The sequence below is a fragment of the Eutrigla gurnardus genome (assembly GCF_963514095.1).
Source record: "Eutrigla gurnardus genome assembly, chromosome: 20".
NCBI lineage: Eukaryota > Metazoa > Chordata > Actinopteri > Perciformes > Triglidae > Eutrigla > Eutrigla gurnardus.
The window spans coordinates 2,493,457-2,512,538 of NC_139931.1; the positions used below are offsets into that span (position 1 = coordinate 2,493,457).

A 19,082-nucleotide genomic window follows, 5' to 3' on the forward strand; every position below is an offset into this window, starting at 1 on the left:
CAATTTATAATTGTTTAATTCTTATGGATCGCAAAAATTGATTTGATCAATTCATTGATTAATTAATCACTTTTCAAGCAAAACAGCCAAATATTCTGAAGTTTCAGCCTCTTACAGTGGAGCTGAAATGAAAGATGCCCTTCTCACCCTTTTAGATCACATCCCTCGTCTTCTGGACTTATTTAACACCATCAACCAGTCTAACCAGTGACGTCATGACGCCCGCCATCAACCAATCACAGCTAGAGCAGGCCATTTTTCAACCATCAAATCAAATTCCTGCCAGCCTTATGTCCCGCCTCCTGTTTCACTGTCAATATGTCGCCATACCTGAAAGTTACCATGGTAACACAAGTATCTCTGGGTTTCGATCTCTACTTACCGTTGAGGCAAGTCACTTCCCTGAGCGTTAACGCCAGAGTTATTTCCTGTCTGTGTTAGTCTGTGTGAGTCTGTGTGGGCCAGGAACAGAGACAAATCTGCACGATATCGCCACAGAAAAAACAGAAGTAGTCTGATGTAGATGACAGGGACTTAGGGTTTAAAGATGCTTAGAACCTGGTTATGTAAATGTGTCTTAAAGTGATAGCGTATCTAATTCCTCTCTCCATTAGATGACCTGCAGGTCAAAAGAATGCACTTTAATTACACCAGTTATGACCTGTAGATTGGTTCAATCAGAGTGTGATTCTGCTGAGTCATGTTTCTGTCATGTATGTAAAAAATCTATGAAAAATGAGGATAATGTCTGTAAAAAAATCAAAAAGATAAATGGGTTGTACAGAAACACTAATAGACTGGTTACCTGTCTGTCTCTACATGTCAGCCCTGTGATAGACTGGTTACCTGTCTGTCTCTACATGTCAGCCCTGTGATAGACTGGTTACCTGTCTGTCTCTACATGTCTCCCTGTGATAGACTGGTTACCTGTCTGTCTCTACATGTCTCCCTGTGATAGACTGGTTACCTGTCTGTCTCTACATGTCTCCCTGTGATAGACTGGTTACCTGTCTGTCTCTACATGTCAGCCCTGTGATAGACTGGTTACCTGTCTGTCTCTACATGTCTCCCTGTGATAGACTGGTTACCTGTCTGTCTCTACATGTCAGCCCTGTGATAGACTGGTTACCTGTCTGTCTCTACATGTCAGCCCTGTGATAGACTGGTTACCTGTCTGTCTCTACATGTCAGCCCTGTGATAGACTGGTTACCTGTCTGTCTCTACATGTCTCCCTGTGATAGACTGGTTACCTGTCTGTCTCTACATGTCTCCCTGTGATAGACTGGTTACCTGTCTGTCTCTACATGTCTCCCTGTGATAGACTGGTTACCTGTCTGTCTCTACATGTCAGCCCTGTGATAGACTGGTTACCTGTCTGTCTCTACATGTCAGCCCTGTGATAGACTGGTTACCTGTCTGTCTCTACATGTCAGCCCTGTGATAGACTGGTTACCTGTCTGTCTCTACATGTCTCCCTGTGATAGACTGGTTACCTGTCTGTCTCTACATGTCTCCCTGTGATAGACTGGTTACCTGTCTGTCTCTACATGTCAGTCCTGTGATAGACTGGTTACCTGTCTGTCTCTACATGTCTCCCTGTGATAGACTGGTTACCTGTCGGTCTCTACATGTCAGCCCTGTGATAGACTGGTTACCTGTCTGTCTCTACATGTCTCCCTGTGATAGACTGGTTACCTGTCTGTCTCTACATGTCAGCCCTGTGATAGACTGGTTACCTGTCTGTCTCTACATGTCAGCCCTGTGATAGACTGGTTACCTGTCTGTCTCTACATGTCTCCCTGTGATAGACTGGTTACCTGTCTGTCTCTACATGTCAGCCCTGTGATAGACTGGTTACCTGTCTGTCTCTACATGTCAGCCCTGTGATAGACTGGTTACCTGTCTGTCTCTACATGTCTCCCTGTGATAGACTGGTTACCTGTCTGTCTATACATGTCTCCCTGTGATAGACTGGTTACCTGTCTGTCTCTACATGTCTCCCTGTGATAGACTGGTTACCTGTCTGTCTCTACATGTCAGCCCTGTGATAGACTGGTTACCTGTCTGTCTCTACATGTCTCCCTGTGATAGACTGGTTACCTGTCTGTCTCTACATGTCAGCCCTGTGATAGACTGGTTACCTGTCTGTCTCTACATGTCTCCCCGTGATAGACTGGTTACCTGTCCGTCTCTACATGTCTCCCTGTGATAGACTGGTTACCTGTCTGTCTCTACATGTCTCCCTGTGATAGACTGGTTACCTGTCTGTCTCTACATGTCTCCCTGTGATAGACTGGTTACCTGTCTGTCTCTACATGTCTCCCTGTGATAGACTGGTTACCTGTCTGTCTCTACATGTCGGCCCTGTGATAGACTGGTTACCTGTCTGTCTCTACATGTCTCCCTGTGATAGACTGGTTACCTGTCTGTCTCTACATGTCAGCCCTGTGATAGACTGGTTACCTGTCTGTCTCTACATGTCAGCCCTGTGATAGACTGGTTACCTGTCTGTCTCTACATGTCTCCCTGTGATAGACTGGTTACCTGTCTGTCTCTACATGTCTCCCTGTGATAGACTGGTTACCTGTCTGTCTCTACATGTCTCCCTGTGATAGACTGGTTACCTGTCTGTCTCTACATGTCTCCCTGTGATAGACTGGTTACCTGTCTGTCTCTACATGTCGGCCCTGTGATAGACTGGTTACCTGTCTGTCTCTACATGTCTCCCTGTGATAGACTGGTTACCTGTCTGTCTCTACATGTCAGCCCTGTGATAGACTGGTTACCTGTCTGTCTCTACATGTCAGCCCTGTGATAGACTGGTTACCTGTCTGTCTCTACATGTCAGCCCTGTGATAGACTGGTTACCTGTCTGTCTCTACATGTCTCCCTGTGATAGACTGGTTACCTGTCTGTCTCTACATGTCAGCCCTGTGATAGACTGGTTACCTGTCTGTCTCTACATGTCTCCCTGTGATATACTGGTTACCTGTTTGTCTCTACATGTCTCCCTGTGATAGACTGGTTACCTGTCTGTCTCTACATGTCTCCCTGTGATAGACTGGTTACCTGTCTGTCTCTACATGTCAGCCCTGTGATAGACTGGTTACCTGTCTGTCTCTACATGTCAGCCCTGTGATAGACTGGTTACCTGTCTGTCTCTACATGTCTCCCTGTGATAGACTGGTTACCTGTCTGTCTCTACATGTCTCCCTGTGATAGACTGGTTACCTGTCTGTCTCTACATGTCTCCCTGTGATAGACTGGTTACCTGTCTGTCTCTACATGTCTCCCTGTGATAGACTGGTTACCTGTCTGTCTCTACATGTCTCCCTGTGATAGACTGGTTACCTGTATGTCTCTACATGTCTCCCTGTGATAGACTGGTTACCTGTCTGTCTCTACATGTCAGCCCTGTGATAGACTGGTTACCTGTCTGTCTCTACATGTCTCCCTGTGATAGACTGGTTACCTGTCTGTCTCTACATGTCTCCCTGTGATAGACTGGTTACCTGTCTGTCTCTACATGTCAGCCTGATAGACTGGTTACCTGTCTGTCTCTACATGTCAGCCCTGTGATAGACTGGTTACCTGTCTGTCTCTACATGTCCGCCCTGTGATCAGACAGTCTAACCGGCTGTTGGCCGGCTGTCAGCTAGGTGATGTGTATCTAAGGGGAGGAACTAGAAGCCGGCTGAAATATAAAGTGATGAGACGGTAATTTGAATAGTCAGAAGAAGACAAGATGAGTAGCAGTACCAAGAAAGAGTTTGACATTGAGGAGCCTCCAAAGTCTGGTAAGGAGCTTCTACTTCTATGAGTACTTTTATTATCTTCACACAACTGAATTAATACATCAAGAACTACAAAATCTCTCTGACCCTGAAGGACCAAAACGGGGGTACATTCATTTGAAATGTATATATTTATAAATGTATACATTTTTTTAATACTTTTTTATAAATAAAAATGAATTTATTTATTTTTAAGTTGATATTTGTCAACTCTGTGTGCCACAGTTAAGAGTATTTCCATTTAATTAAACAAGAGTGTAAAGTCTGTATCTAATATAATACGTATAATAATAATAATAAGTATCTAATAATGGTGTTCCTTTGCAGAGTTAAGTAATAAAATGGGTTTGTGTTATGATGTTACACAATTTTGGAAAATGCAATTTCGAAATACCTTCATGTTGTTTTACTCATTAAACACATTATCAGCGTTCTTATGCAAATAAGACACAATTGCTTTTAGTTCAGTTGGTGTTTTAATGTATAAAGACAAGCAATTGGACAAAAGCAACATATGTGGGTTATTTTTATTAATGACTTTTCTTCATTTTTTTTGGGTCCCTTATCTGAAGGATCGGTGACCTATGACCCCAGATCAGTTTCATCATGAGAGCAGCTCATGTATATTTATTGTAAGTTCCTATTTAATGACTTTTTTGTGAGACTTTAACACTTGTTTTTGTATAAATCCAGTAATTTGAAGGATGATGAAGAATGTGGAATTTCGAGTCCTCGTCCAGAAACCAGGTGTCTTTGCTCAACATGATCCATGCACATTGATTTTGTAATGAGGAAACATGAACGGATAATGAATGACCATTAGAAAGTTGAATTAAACAACAACAGTTGTGAGGCGGCGAGTGCCAAAAGGCGGATACAGGCTTGTCTGTTAACTTTGGAAGTTCTGCATTCCAATGGAGGATTCTGTTCAGACAGGCGAGCAGTCTCTCCCTCGTTCCAGTCTTTATGCTAAGCTAGGCTAACAAGCTATTGGCTGACTGACTGCTTGTCCAAAAGTGTCCAAAAGTGTCCAGCTGTTCCTTCTTGTTGTATTCACAGCAAACGCAGAGCCATTTTTTTGGCATTGCGCAATTTCATACAAAGCAATGACACAAAAAAAACTTGAGGCGATGTGATGGATTGAGATACATTTATGTGTTTGACGAAACTAACGTCTGGAAAACATTCCAACAGGTGTTAAACCAGAGCTGAGGATGGTTCTGCTTGGGAAGTCCGGCGTTGGCAAGAGTGCTTCAGCAAACACCATCCTGGGAGAGAAGAATCTCTTCAAATCAGAGGACGGGTTTTCCGCCGTCACGGTCGAGTGCCAGAAGGAAACGAGGACTATCGGCGAGCAAAGGGTGGTCGTTGTTGATACTCCAGGCCTGTGTCAGAGCGGCAAAGAGGAGGAGGTGGCGATAGAGATCAAGAGATCCATCGCACTCATCCATCCAGGTCCTCACGTCTTCCTCATCGTGCTGAACGTGGAACCATACACAGAGGAAGAAGTCACCATGATGGATCTCATTCGCAGCACGTTTGGCGAACACATGATGAAGTTCACGATGGTGCTGTTCACCCACGGATGTCGGCTGGAAGGTCAGACCTTCGAGGAGTTCGTCGGAACCAACAGCAATCTCTCCAATCTCCTCTCAGAGTGCAAACTGGGATACTATGTGTTTGAAAATGACCAGAACCAGGCCGACCAGGCGACCACGCTGCTGCGGAGGATCTGCGACAAGGTTCAAGCTGCAGAAGGAGACCACTACACCGCCAAGATGCTCGGGGAGCAGCAGGAGGCAGAAATCAAGAAGGCTAAGGCGGAAGTCGCGAAGGAGAAGGAGGCTCAGATAAAAGCAGAAGCTAAGAAAATCCTTGTGATAACCACTTTTTCTGGGCTCGGCACCGGATGTGTGCTTGGCAACTTGGTCAGTAGTGGTGTGGTCATGTCTTTGGTGGGAGCTGCAGCGGGGTTGATTCTGGGGCTTTCAGTGGGAGTGTTGGTGGTACTCACCAAAAAATACTTCAGGAAAAAAAGCATTGCTTGAGTTGATCAACTCTTACAACTGGGCATTGTGTAAAGGGCAAATCAGGGTGGTGGAGCTTCTTCATTTTGTTATTTCTGTTTTTGCCTTTTGATGTAAAATACAGTTAACCAACAGGCCCTTTATGGTGTTTTTCCTTACAATAGTGTGATATTATGTATTTTGGTCATCAGCTCATAAATATTAATTGGTTTCTCATGTTCTAATGAGCTGGCAAGCAAATTTTAATAAAAGAACACACACAAACGGTGTCTCCAAGCCTCTCAAGTTTCAGAGTTCAGAGTGAAATTGGAACGCCGGATGGGTTCTGAGGGTCCCTACTGCCTTAACGATCATCATTTTAACGTGTTAGCATTGTATCCATCCATCATTACAAAGTACTGTTATACATGGCCCTATAGGCTGCACTACACATTATCATTGTTTAATAAGCAACACGGTTTTATATGATCTGTAATAGAAACACGTTGAAGACCTCTGCTGTAGAAGCTATTTAGACCAAAGCAGCTGAGAACAACTGATGAGACGCTGCCCTCTGCTGGCCACAGGACAAATAAAACCACAATCACAAATATGACCACTTTTAATGACACTTTAATTGGTTTGCATGTAAGTTTACGGCGTGTGGGAATCATCAGTCACATGATGGCGTGATGACCATCATGAGGACGCTGTGGTTTCCTGGGAGAGTCGATCCACACAGAGCAGGTCGATCTGCATCGAACGTCTCCAGAGGGACGACGACACACTTCAGACTCCACCTGTGGAGCAACGCTTCAATGGACCAATCAGCACTGAGGGAGAAAGTTCAAACTGATTTCACTGCAAGAAGAGATTCAACTACCTACATATATACAACATATACAGTACATGTACAGTATATATGTGTTGTGGTTTCTCTGCACCTCCTCTCCTGGTATGTGGTCCAGAACTGAGCTGTGGGGTTCTTCCTCAGGAGAAAAGCAACAGTCAAGAGGACGTCTTCAAAATCTGAAACCGGGAAACACAACATTCAGTTCCCGGGCGGGCAGGGGGGCATGGATACAGGGGGGTCATGAAAAACCGACCTTGTGGCTCATAGAAAACGTCCGAGCCCAGGATGACGTCCAGCTGGGGGAGCAGGACCAGATCGGGGGAGACCTCCCCCCAGGTGAGACCCACCACGGCCACGTCGCGGAGGCCGTTGGCCTCACAGCTGCGTCTGCAGTTCTCCAGGCACGACGGCCTGTCGGCGCTGTCCGACAAGATCACCTGGGACCCGCAGCTCGCCGCCACCACGCCTGGTAGACTCACACCTGCACCGAGCTGGAGGGGGGGGAGAGCTCAGAATCGTTATTTTCCAAGATGGGACGCTGAGATGCTGGAGTGAAGCTCTTCTTCTTCGTCTTTTTCTCACCTCCAGCACCGTCTTGTCTCTCAGCTCCGCTCTGTGAGTCCACAGATACTGAGCCAGCACCACTGCACAGGGCCACACATACATGCCGTACTGGGGGTCCAGGACCTGAGACAGGATCACAGTGAGACAGGACCACAGTAAGACAGGACCATAATGAGACAGGACCACAGTCGGACAGGATCATAATGAGACAGGACCATAGTGAGACAGGACCACAGTAAGACAGGACCACAGTGAGACAGGACCACAGACAGGATCACAGTGAGACAGGACCACAGTCGGACAGGACCATAGTGAGACAGGACCACAGTCGGACAGGACCACAGTGAGACAGGACCATAGTGAGACAGGACCATAGTGAGACAGGACCACAGTGAGACAGGACCCATGGGAACAGTTACCAGCGGACACAAAGTCCTTAAGACAAACTCCACTGAGAGACAGCGGTAACGGCTACGCAGCTTCCCATTGCTCCGACACAGACAGCGAAGAAACCAGCAGTGGAACTTACACAAGTTCTCCTCCAAAATCTTCCTATCTTTGGAACAAACCTGTAATTTGCGACGCGCCTCCTCAACCTAGCTTAGTCTCGCCTTCACCAGAAAGGACGCCACAGCGCTTCCGCTTTGAAGAGCTTGAGAGCATGGCTAAAGATATTCAACATTTTGATCCCGACAACTCGAACCATAATATTGACGAATATTTGAGAGAGTTAGACAGACTCCTGATTGACCTCCCCCATGCCTCCTCACGGGAGAAGCTCAGACTAGTCTGGAAGACCACAACCAGACATGTCCGCAGTTTCATAGGAACACTTGCACCCAGAACCCAGGACCGATACCCCAGACTTTGTGCAGCACTCCGGAAGGAGTATAGCCAGGACTGGGATCCCGCCGCCGCTACGATCAGTGCCCTCGCCGTCGTACACGAGGAGCAGGAATCACCCACGGAGTACTATTGGCGCTTCAGGGCCGCCTATGCTCAGGGCCGTAACTCCCCAGGAGTGGAGGAAGAGCCTGCCTTCAAGGCCCTCTTCCTGCATAACCTACACGAAAGTGTGCGCTACGATGTCACCATACACTTCAGGACACATCGACTCTCCATGCAAGAGATTCGTAATTACGCACAGATGGCTTGGGAAACCCACTTAGCGGTTAGCGCGCAAACTTAAAAGCCAGCCCGCTTACTTCGACACATCTGTGTCCGAAACGTCTGCCGCCTTAAAGCATAGCCCTCATAACAGCGCGAAAGGGGGTGAGCGGCCAGCACGCCCCAGGAATCAGACAAAACCAAGGAACGAGAGTAACTCCCAAACATCCACCGCCTTAAAGCATAGCCCTCATAACAGCGCGAAAGGGGGTGAGCGGCTAGCACGCCCCAGGAATCAGACAAAACCAAGGAACGAGAGTAACTCCCAAACATCCGCCGCCTTAAAGCAGAGCCCTCATAACAGCGCAAAAGGGGGTGAGCGGCCAGCACGCCCCTGGAATCAGACAAACTCCCAAACTGACGAAGATAGGGATCCGTGCGACCCGATCGAGAAGCTGATAAAAACGATAGCGCTATGGCGTGACTCGACCCAACCATCACTAAACTCCCCCCAGAAGCCTGGTAAGAGACGGCGTGGGGATACTGAGCATCACCGACATGCCCACCAACTGCGTCGAGATGGGCATTCACACAGAAGTAGTAGGAAGCCCTACTCCGAAATTCTGTCCCAGTCACGTGAACCAGCAGTGTACAAACATGACAACTCAGATAATGACAGCGCCTCTGACATTTCCTCTGTTTCTGGCTACATGGAGCGTTACAGCCCTGAGCCACAACATAGTAAATATGGTTAACTTAAATCTCCAGGAGTAAACCAAACGACCACTAACCCCTTCTCCTTTTCCTCGCTTTCCTTTTCCTCCTTCGTTCCGTTTTCATAGTTGGGGTGTGTCCTGTTTGAAACTACCTGAGTGTAATGACAATGTTGATGTTCGTGAAAATTGTGTCTTAGCAGATGTTTGATATAGGTTAGATGGTTAGAAATCTCTGCCCAGACCGTAGAAATCTCTGCCCAGACCTTGCCTCAATCTCTGCCTGACAGACCAAAAGGGGGTGTTGCTCTCGCATGACATTCGCAGGCTTTCCACATACGCCTCCACATACTCCGTGAGAACTACGTTTAACACATACAAAAAATACATTAGACTAACTGTACAAATATGACAAATGGACATAAATTTACCCTTTCTACTCATTATGAATTAAAGTAAAATACCTCGTTGGCCGCTTGTCATGAAAGAGAACTTCTTGAAATTCCTTGTGCCTCGTGAAAACATCTGCTCGCTTACATTGCTAATGCAAAAACGTGCCGCAGGTAAACACGATACTAAACATTGGTTCCGCCACAGAAATGTGTAATATTAAAGGACCAACACACTTTTAATTAACTATTCATTATGAACATAAAACCTCACCAACATATTTTAACTTATGCTAACATTAATCAAATTATTTATTTATTACATTTAATTATTGCCTAAATTAGGAGCTATTTATTGTAATACAATACCTTGTATTTTATGCAACACTTACAGGGGGACTGTTGGGACCTAACCGTTAGGACTACACCATGCGGCCTACAAAGCCTACACAGGACAAAGGGACAAAGGGGGTTAAAAACTACACCGCCATTTTAGTTTCACATCTCACCCAGGTGAGAAATGTGACGTCACACAACTGGTGCCCTATTGGCTGACAACTGCAGGCACCCCAGGGGGTCCCCGGCAGCAGCCGTGAGCTTTATAAACCGAAGCCGCCTGGAGACGCACTCTGACTCTTGCTCTTACTCTGGCGTCTCTTCCTACAACCGGCGCAACACCACGTTGCAACGGGAGGCGACCCCTCCTGCAGCGCACAGCTGCAACAAGAGGAACCAAGCCGGTTCCTGCCTTCCAGCTACCAGACGCTGTCTGAAGTAAGCTGACTAAATCGCCAAGCCGCGATTATATCGCCGCTCGTGGAAGGAGGAAACACCAACTGTTTTCTTTATTTGAGTTTGATCAACGAGAGGAAACCCGCTCCGCTCTCGTCTGGACGAAGCCGACTCATCACGTCCCCCGCTGACGCCGGGGCCCACGAACTACCGCCGTTACGGAACGCCGTCATCGCCAGGACGGACTCGCAGCTTACGCAACGATACCAGTAAGAGGCTATCAGTCTGGGCAGAGACATAAGTGATAGTGTAGGACATGCTTGTAATTCTTGCTAACGTGTTTTAAGTTCTGATCGCGGACCGCCGAGTCCGTTTGTTCATGTGCTGCTGTATTTGAATACTGATCGTGTACCCACGCAGCTGGGTTGATTTCTGTAACAGTGTTTGCGACTAACCTTCGCCATATTCGTGAGCTCAGAAAGCCTCTACTATCAGTTAAAAGACCGGTCTCGCAGAATAAACGCCAGTTCATTCACGTGCGCCCGTGTGATAGCGGCACGGCTTCTGAGCCTCAGAATATCACTCGCGCATTTTCTCTCTCTTTGTTTGGGTCCCGCTAACACACACACACACACACACACACACCGCACACACACATCCTCCGCCAGCTGTTTCCAGCTCCGGACGTTGAGGACGTAGCTCCATCTCTCTCTCTCTCTCTCGCTCTCTCCCTCTCACGATCCTGTCTGACGTCAGTGGCTCCGCCCCTGAACGCTGTGAGGAATAGCTCCATCTGGTGGTCGCGCCCGACCATATCTCTCTCTCCCTCTCTCTCTCTACACACGCACACACACGCACACACACACACACACACACACACACACACACACACACACACACACACACACACACGCACTCTACGTGTGTCTCTCCTTCTGTTTAGCTTAGTTTTGTGTGTTAGGTAATAAGGCTTTGTTAATTGCAGTGTTATTGATTGTGATCATTATTACTGATTTTAATAAATCTTATTATATTATAACTAGCGGTCTCTTGTGCTTGTTGTGTATATGTCACTGGATAACAGCAGGTTGTGAAGGCTAGTGCTTGAATTTCACGCCCTTCTTAATTGTTAGATTGTTTTATGCTTCCATGCCAATGATCACAATGATTGGCATGTGAGTATAAAACCTTTATATTGAGACTGAATACAGTTTTAGGTTATCTTTTCCCTGATCCCAGGGTGGTGCCCCATTTATTCATGATTATATCATGATAATATATTAAATATAATTATTAATACTGATAATCATATTGACATTAATAATTAACTGTTAATAACCAAATCTGCTCCTGCTACAACCCCAACAACAAATATTGGTGTGTGGGGCTTGAAATTATTTTAAATGCAACAAAATCACCAGCAAATAAAAGATGATGCAAACTAAACTGTGCAGTGTTTATTAATTTTACCGTATTATATTTAGCAGAATGATTTCATGTGTATGTTGTATATGATAGAAGATGAAGAACCCAACGGTGCTCTGAGAGAGTTTAGGGAGTCCTCTACAGAGTATCCTGTTTGACAGATGGTGTTCGGCCTGTAGGGCGGATGACTTGGCTTCTGTGCGTGAGCTGATGTTAGTGGAGGAGTTTAAAAACTGTGTGTCGGAGCGTACAGTGGTATATTTAAATGAGAAAAAAGTAACCACTCTCCAGCAGGCCGCTACTTTGGCGGATGAGTTTGTGTTAACTCACAAAAATGTTTTTGCCAAGCGCGATTCCTCCCACCGTGAGCCTTATCATAGAACAGGGGAAGTGCAGGTCACACGTCCAACTGAGTCATCGTCAGGTCTGAGAGGTGAGAAAGTCTGTTTCTTCTGCCGGAAGTCCGGTCACTTAATTGCTGATTGTGTGGTGTGGAAGCGTAAACAGCAAGGTCAGACTTCAAAGCAGCCAAAAGGAGTGGGCTTAATTAAGACAGTGTCTCCCTGTAGCCATCCCACCTCTCCCATAGCACCTGACGAATGTTTTAAACCTTTCATTTTTAACGGTTTTGTGTCATTCACAGGAAAGGCTGAGGATCAGCGTCCAGTCACTGTGCTACGAGACACTGGTGGCTCGCGATCCTTTATCCTCTCCAGTATCCTGCCTTTGAGTGCTGAGTCTGCTTGTGATGTGAGCGCGGTAGTTAGAGGTATTGGTATGAGTTTTGTGCCCGCACCGCTACACCGTATTCACGTGCAGTCTAAGTTGGTCTCTGGTTTCTTCCCGGTTGCTGTCCGCTCATGTTTTCCCATTGATGGTGTTGATTTTATCATGGGAAATGACATAGCTGGGGGTAAAGTTTATCCTGATCCTGAAGTGGTGGATATCCCTATCTCCGTGCCTGAACCTGATGAGCTGGTTCAGAGTCATCCAAAAGTCTTTGCGGTTAGCGTTTTAACCCGAACACAGGCTCGTAAGCAGGCTCTGGAAGTAGATCTGTCTGACTCACTGTTTTCCTCTGTTTTGTCTGAAGACAGGATGCCCTCTGTTGATGAAGTAGGGAACCGTCCTTCAAAAATGTGTGGGAAGGTAGCGGAGCCCATCGCTGCTCCTGAGGAGACACAGCTGCTGACTCGTGAGGCACTCATCAGCGCCCAGAGGAGTGATCCCTCTCTAGAGAAATGTTTTGCTGCAGTTGTTGACTCTCCTAGCGAATGTGCTAAAAAACAGTGTTTCCTTTTAGATGATGGGGTGTTGATGCGCAGGTGGGTTTTGCATTCAGCTGGGGCAGCGGCTAATACTGGTGAGGACTGGGGTACAGTGTACCAGATAGTTGTTCCAGTTGGATGGCGACGGCATGTGCTAGAGCTAGCACATGAGCACTTGTGGTCTGGTCATCTAGGTGTCACTAAAACATATGACCGGATTTTGAAACATTTCTTCTGGCCAGGCATGAAAGCTGAAGTTGTGCGTTTCTGTAAAACCTACAGTTCATGTCAGATTGTCGGTAAACCAAACCAGGTCGTGCATCCTGCCCCACTGCGCCCAATTCCTGCTGTTGGTGAGCCGTTCGAGCATGTCATTGTAGACTGTGTTGGGCCATTGCCCAGAACAAAGTCTGGTAACCAGTTTCTTTTAACAGTGAGTCAACCCGTTTTCCTGAGGCGATTCCTTTAAAGAAAATCACTGCTTTGGCAGTCACTAAGGCGCTGACAAAGTTCTTCACAACCTTTGGGCTGCCAAGAGTTGTGCAGACAGATCAGGGTACAAACTTCCTGTCTAGAACTTTCAAGCAGACCTTAGAGGTCTTGGGTGTCTCTCACTCGGTGTCTAGTGCGTACCACCCTCAGTCACAGGGTGCTCTTGAGCGCTGGCACCAGACCCTTAAGTCCATGCTAAGAAAATACTGTCACGACACAGGGAAAGATTGGGATGAGGGTGTGCCGTTCGTTCTCTTTGCCATTCGAGATGCAAAGCAGGAGTCCCTGGGTTTTAGTCCTGCTGAGCTTGTGTTTGGTCACAATGTGCGGGGCCCGATGAAGGTGTTGAAAGAGCAGTTTATGTCTGGCTCTGCAAAGACTAATGTGTTGGACTTTGTTTCACAGTGTAGGGAGCGTTTGCATTGTGCAGCTTCGCTGGCGAAGGAGGCCCTTCGCTCCTCACAAGGTAGTATGAAAAAATGGTATGACAGGAAAGCAGTTGAGCGACAGTTTCAGTCAGGTGATAAGGTGCTGGTTTTATTGCCTATGCCTGGATCTGCCCTCACTGCCCGGTTTTCAGGCCCATATGTAGTGGAAAGCAGAGTTTCAGAGACGGATTATGTCATCCACACACCAGAACGCAGAAAGAAAACCCGGATGTGTCATATTAACATGTTGAAGCCTTATCATTCCAGAGAAGCTGCCAACTGGGAGAGGAAAAGCACTCTGGAGATGGCTGTGCCAGACACGAGCTCGGCTTCCATGGTCTGTGGGGTGCCTGTGTCGGAGGATGATTTGTTGGTGCCTTCTGATGATGTACAGTGTGGTAGGCTGACTAACTCGGAGTGTTTAGCTAACATGGAGCCACGTCTCTCCTATCTTACTGAAGTCCAGCGAGGTGAGGTGCTCGGCTTGTTGTGCTCATACCCCATGCTGGCGGGTGACGTGCCATCATGTACTAGTGTGTTACAGCATGACATCGATGTTGGTTCTGCTCGCCCAATTAAACAGCATGCCTACCGCTGTCCCATAGAAAAGCGAAAGCAAATGGCGAAGGAAGTTGACTATCTGCTAAGAAATGGCTTAGCCAAGCCTAGTTGTAGCCCATGGAGTTCCCCCTGCTTGCTGGCTCCTAAATCTGATGGTACACCACAGTTTTGCACGGATTTCCGCAAAGTCAATGCAGTGACTGTGCCAGATTCATTTCCACTTCCCCGCATGGAAGACTGTATTGACAGCCTTGGTTCTGCTTTGTTTATCACCAAGTTAGACCTCCTTAAGGGATACTGGCAGGTTCCATTAACCCCCAGAGCATCTGACATTTCAGCCTTCGTCACACCGGACCACTTCATGCAGTACACTGTGATGGCATTTGGCATGAGGAACGCACCCGCCACTTTCCAGCGTCTCATGCACATAGTGTTAGGGGTAGTACCCAACTGTAATGTGTATCTTGACGACGTGGTAGTGTACTCTGATGATTGGGAGAGTCATATGTCGAGCCTGAGGGTAGTGTTCCAGCGGCTGGCTGAGGCGTCATTAACCCTTAACCTTGCCAAGTGTGAGTTTGGTAAGGCTACTGTCACCTACCTAGGTAAACAGGTTGGTCATGGGCAGGTCCGTCCGGTTGATGCTAAAGTAGCTGCTGTGTTGGCCTATCCAGTCCCTACTACTAGGCGTGAGCTCCGACGGTTTTTGGGAATGACTGGTTATTACCGTTGTTTCTGTAAAAACTTTTCTGTTGTGCTGACTCCCCTGACTAAACTGTGCAGTCCGGCTGTTCCTTTTGTGTGGACTGGTGAATGTAGCCATGCCTTCGAGGCTGCTAAGTCCCTTCTGTGCAGCGCTCCTGTCTTGGCTGCTCCTAATTTCTCTCTTCCCTTCAAGCTCGAGGTGGATGCAAGTTCCTCTGGAGCCGGTGCAGTGCTTTTGCAGGACGGTGCAGACGGGGTGTGTCATCCGGTGTGTTACTTCTCGTCGAAGTTCAAACGGCACCAGATGAACTATTCAACCATCGAGAAGGAGACGCTGGCCATGCTGCTCGCCCTGCAGCACTTCGAGGTGTATGTGGGTTCAAGTCCATCACCGGTGACGGTATACACCGACCACAACCCTCTGGTTTTCCTGCCCCAGATGTATAACCACAACCAGCGGTTGATGCGGTGGGCCCTGCTCGTACAAGGTTTCAACATTGAAATCAAGCATAAGAGGGGATCTGAAAACGTGGTTGCTGACGCGCTCTCCCGTGGGTGAGATGGTGACAGTTTTATGGTGATGGACATGGTGACAGTGTTTAGTTGTTAGCTTGTGTGAAATTTAACTTGACAATGGTGTTGTTATTGGTTGTTGGGTGATGTAGATCCCTTCTTCTCATATCATCAAAACAGTGGTTTGTTCTTATGGGAGGGGGTGTTACGGCCTAAGAGCTGTCAGTGGTTGTGTGTGGTTGTGTGTGGGTGTGGCTGCTCTCCTCTCTGTGCTCCTGTGTCCTCCAGGTACTACCCTCCCCCGCCGGAGCAGGTGTGCATGGCTGTCTCCAGTTGTTAATCAGGGGAATGATTTAAGCTGGGGCCAGAGCTGTGGCTGGGGCCAGTGGGTCATCCAGCAGCGTCCATGCTGCATGTGTGTTTCGAGAGCGGGAGCAGACTGAACCTTCCAGTGTTTTTGATGCTAGTGGAAGCTTACTTGTGTGGTCATTTCAGCCATTTCACAAAAGTGCAGGACAGAAACGAGGGCAGTATTAAAACTGAGGAAAATAACAAACGGGACAACGTTGAGACTGCTGATAGGCAGCCGATGACAGGCAGCCGATGATGGGCATCCGATGACAGGCATCCGGGGTCAAGAGAAGCGGTGAAGCAGATAAGTACGCCCACATACTCATTCCCGGCACGGCAGGAAGGACTCTGAGCCAGAGAATGAGTCTGAACTTCCAGAGAAGCGACGTCCTGTATGCTGGCATGTTTCCAGTGAAGCGGGAGGCGGGACGTGACCCTGGAATTTGATTCTTGATCGCGTCTTAGGAATTTATAGACCGTTGCTCACTTCTTTTATGGCCATAGTTTTTTTTATTGTCATTATTAATCAGGGTTGGTACAGGTGCTTGAATGTTAGTGTGGTGTTTTCAAGGTTTGAACAGTGCTTGGATTTAGAATAAAGGTCTTGAAATGTGTGTTGTATGTGATGACATCTATGATAGAACAGAGAAAAGAAGATCTCCATATTTGAGGGACTGAAAACAGCATTTCAAATATATATTTTCATATATCAACTGTAGTTCACCTTTAGAAGAATGTGTGTGTCACTGCCAGCTGGCCGACACTTCTGGGAACTTAATCACTTACACAAAGTAAACACGAGCAAGTCAAGGAGGTCCTCTGTAGACCGCCTTGTTGTGGACGCAGCTCAGCCCGGCCTTCATGGTCTTCAACAGACGCCGCGGATCCCAAATCAGCTGAATTATGACTATAATCAGCTGATCCGATCTATTAGACAAATCCCACTGTTGATACATAAACATAAATATGAAGCAATGTCAAACCCAAAATCAAGTCTTTATTCTGGTCCCTGATTGGCTGCTGGCTGTGACTGGTTGGCTGTCTGTGCTCTTACTCCCCAAACTGGCTGGGTAAGTGATGACATCACAAAGGGGGCGGTGGCTCCACAGACCAAATATATAGAGATGAAATGACAAACAGAGTAACTGGATTTCTGACCACAGGACCAGCAGACCTACAGGACCAGCAGACCACAGTACCAGACCAGCAGACCACCATGTCCGGCACCCTTCCTGATCCCGGTGAGACCCCCTGCTGCTGTTTATATTCCTGTAGTTTCTATTGGGTTTGTGACTTCATGTTTATCCTCCACTACGTTACGACAGCTTTTACATGTTGGCTCAAAGATTCCTTCACAGATGAAATCATGAAATAGAACGTTTCCATTTTAAATTCATGATTCACATCTTAATACTAAAATCTACATGATTCCTGACACGAATTTTACATTAATTTTTATGTTGCTCAGCAAAACCAACACCTGACCCCCGACCCCCACCTGACCCCCACCTGACCCCCATCTGTTCCCTCTTTGTTTCCTGTGTGTTTCCTGTTGCCTGTGGATGTTAGACTTTCACCGTTGATGACTGATGATGTTTAAATTGTCCAACAGCGTCCGAGCTGAGGATCGTCCTGGTGGGAAAGACGGGAGGCGGGAAGACCTCGGTCCTGAACGCCCTCATGGGGAGACCTGGACTAGAGAAGCCATCTGCTTCCTCACAGACCACAGAGTGCAGCGTGGAGACGATGACGCTCTATGGCCAAAACCTGGTGGTAGTGGATACTCCGGGTGTGATGAACACAGAGAAGACGAAGGACGAGATAAAGAAGGACATCGTGGGAACCGTGATGAACGCTGCTCCTGGTCCTCACGTCTTCCTGCTGGTCCTGAAATGTGGCCGTATCACAAACTTGAAACCATATGAAGTCATTCAGACCATTTTTGGTGAAGAATCCAAACGTTTCACTCTGGCCGTGCTCACCTGTATGGACGACAAGGATGAAGCAAGGATGAAAGAAATGGATAAAGCGGTGAAGAAATCCCCCCTCTATGACTTCGTTGTCGGACACCATTTCTTACACCTGAAGGACGGCAGGCTCGGGGAGCAGGTGTCCGATCTCCTGAAGAAGATCAACAAGCTGTATGAAGAAAACAACCGGCAGAATTACACCAACGACATGCTGAAGGAGGCACAGGAAGTCATCCAAAGGGAGAAAGAAAAAGGTGAAAAGGTTGATGTCACCAACTACCTGGTTGACCAGGTGTCTGGTTACCTAGGTGGAGTTATCGGTGACGAGGTGGCCAAGAAGCTGATCAAGGCTGTCGACAAAATGCTTGACAAAGTCGTGGAATTATCACTGAAGTGAATCGTCCACAATCAGCTGAAGATTCAACAACATGACAAATGTTTTCTAGCGTTTGTTTTTCACACAGAGAGATTCGTCTCAAACTGCTTCACCTTTTTGTTCTTTTCAATATCAGAAATCATCAAACGCTGAGAGACGTTCAGAGTGAAACACTTCTTTGGTACAATGATGTCGAGCTGTGAACTGCAACAGAGCCGTCTATTGGGGTCGATCAGGGTTTATTGGGGTCTATCAGGGTCTATATTGGGACAAGACAAATATTGGTGTGTGGGGCTTGAAATGATTTTAAATGCAACAGAATCACCAGCAAATAAAAGATGATGCAAACTAAACTGTGCAGTGTTTATTAATTTTACCGTATTATATTTAGCAGAAGGATTTCATGTGTGTGTGTATATGATGTATGATGAAGTCCTCTACAGACCACCACCCTACTGGATCCAGCAGTTGAGACGCTGCAGGGTCCTGAAGATCATTATTGAATAAACCTCAAAAACTTCAATTTATAATTGTTTAATTCTTATGGATCGCAAAAATTGATTTGATCAATTCATTGATTAATTAATCACTTTTCAAGCAAAACAGCCAAATATTCTGAAGTTTCAGCCTCTTACAGTGGAGCTGAAATGAAAGATGCCCTTCTCACCCTTTTAGATCACATCCCTCGTCTTCTGGACTTATTTAACACCATCAACCAGTCTAACCAGTGACGTCATGACGCCCGCCATCAACCAATCACAGCTAGAGCAGGCCATTTTTCAACCATCAAATCAAATTCCTGCCAGCCTTATGTCCCGCCTCCTGTTTCACTGT

At 46.9% G+C, this 19,082-nt stretch overlaps 4 protein-coding genes across 4 annotated transcripts in view; 2 read left to right on the forward strand and 2 right to left on the reverse strand.

The window, feature by feature from the left end:
• jmjd8 (jumonji domain containing 8) overlaps positions 1–4,742 on the reverse strand; it is a 160,224-nt gene extending 155,482 nt beyond the window's left edge. The window contains exon 1 of the mRNA XM_084037859.1: positions 4,730–4,742. The gene's annotated coding sequence lies outside the window, so the exon portion shown is untranslated. The remainder of the gene's footprint in view (positions 1–4,729) is intronic.
• On the forward strand, positions 3,663–6,090 carry LOC311031525 (GTPase IMAP family member 9-like). The gene is made up of 2 exons (XM_084037856.1): positions 3,663–3,798; positions 4,990–6,090. Exons 1-2 carry the CDS (start codon positions 3,747–3,749, stop codon positions 5,841–5,843), a joined length of 906 nt encoding a protein of 301 aa, XP_083893982.1. The 5' UTR covers positions 3,663–3,746; the 3' UTR covers positions 5,844–6,090.
• A 328-nt stretch (positions 6,091–6,418) lies between these two features.
• Positions 6,419–7,381, reverse strand: LOC311031541 (histone-arginine methyltransferase METTL23-like). The gene is made up of 4 exons (XM_084037874.1): positions 7,237–7,381; positions 6,908–7,145; positions 6,746–6,830; positions 6,419–6,634 (listed from the first exon to the last, which is right to left on the reverse strand). The coding sequence occupies exons 1-4, from the start codon at positions 7,318–7,320 to the stop codon at positions 6,475–6,477; spliced, it is 567 nt and encodes a 188-aa protein (XP_083894000.1). The 5' UTR covers positions 7,321–7,381; the 3' UTR covers positions 6,419–6,474.
• Positions 7,382–17,012: 9,631 nt separating this feature from the next.
• LOC311031527 (GTPase IMAP family member 4-like) lies at positions 17,013–18,601 on the forward strand. The gene is made up of 2 exons (XM_084037858.1): positions 17,013–17,143; positions 17,515–18,601. Exons 1-2 carry the CDS (start codon positions 17,032–17,034, stop codon positions 18,267–18,269), a joined length of 867 nt encoding a protein of 288 aa, XP_083893984.1. The 5' UTR covers positions 17,013–17,031; the 3' UTR covers positions 18,270–18,601.
• The last annotated feature ends 481 nt before the right edge of the window (positions 18,602–19,082 follow it).

What these genes read in the sequence shown, in the direction of transcription:
- LOC311031525 (XM_084037856.1), top strand. Translation starts at nt 3,747, where the DNA reads ATGAGTAGCAGTACCAAGAAAGAGTTTGACATTGAGGAGCCTCCAAAG. An exon ending in TGAGGAGCCTCCAAAGTCTG is followed by an intron (nt 3,799 to 4,989) that starts GTAAGGAGCTTC and finishes ACATTCCAACAG; the next exon opens with GTGTTAAACCAGAGCTGAGG.
- LOC311031541 (XM_084037874.1), bottom strand. Translation starts at nt 7,320, where the DNA reads ATGTATGTGTGGCCCTGTGCAGTGGTGCTGGCTCAGTATCTGTGGACT. An exon ending in CGTTTTCTATGAGCCACAAG is followed by an intron (nt 6,831 to 6,907) that starts GTCGGTTTTTCA and finishes TCCCGGTTTCAG; the next exon opens with ATTTTGAAGACGTCCTCTTG. An exon ending in ACCACATACCAGGAGAGGAG is followed by an intron (nt 6,635 to 6,745) that starts GTGCAGAGAAAC and finishes TTTCTCCCTCAG; the next exon opens with TGCTGATTGGTCCATTGAAG.
- LOC311031527 (XM_084037858.1), top strand. Translation starts at nt 17,032, where the DNA reads ATGACAAACAGAGTAACTGGATTTCTGACCACAGGACCAGCAGACCTA. An exon ending in CGGCACCCTTCCTGATCCCG is followed by an intron (nt 17,144 to 17,514) that starts GTGAGACCCCCT and finishes ATTGTCCAACAG; the next exon opens with CGTCCGAGCTGAGGATCGTC.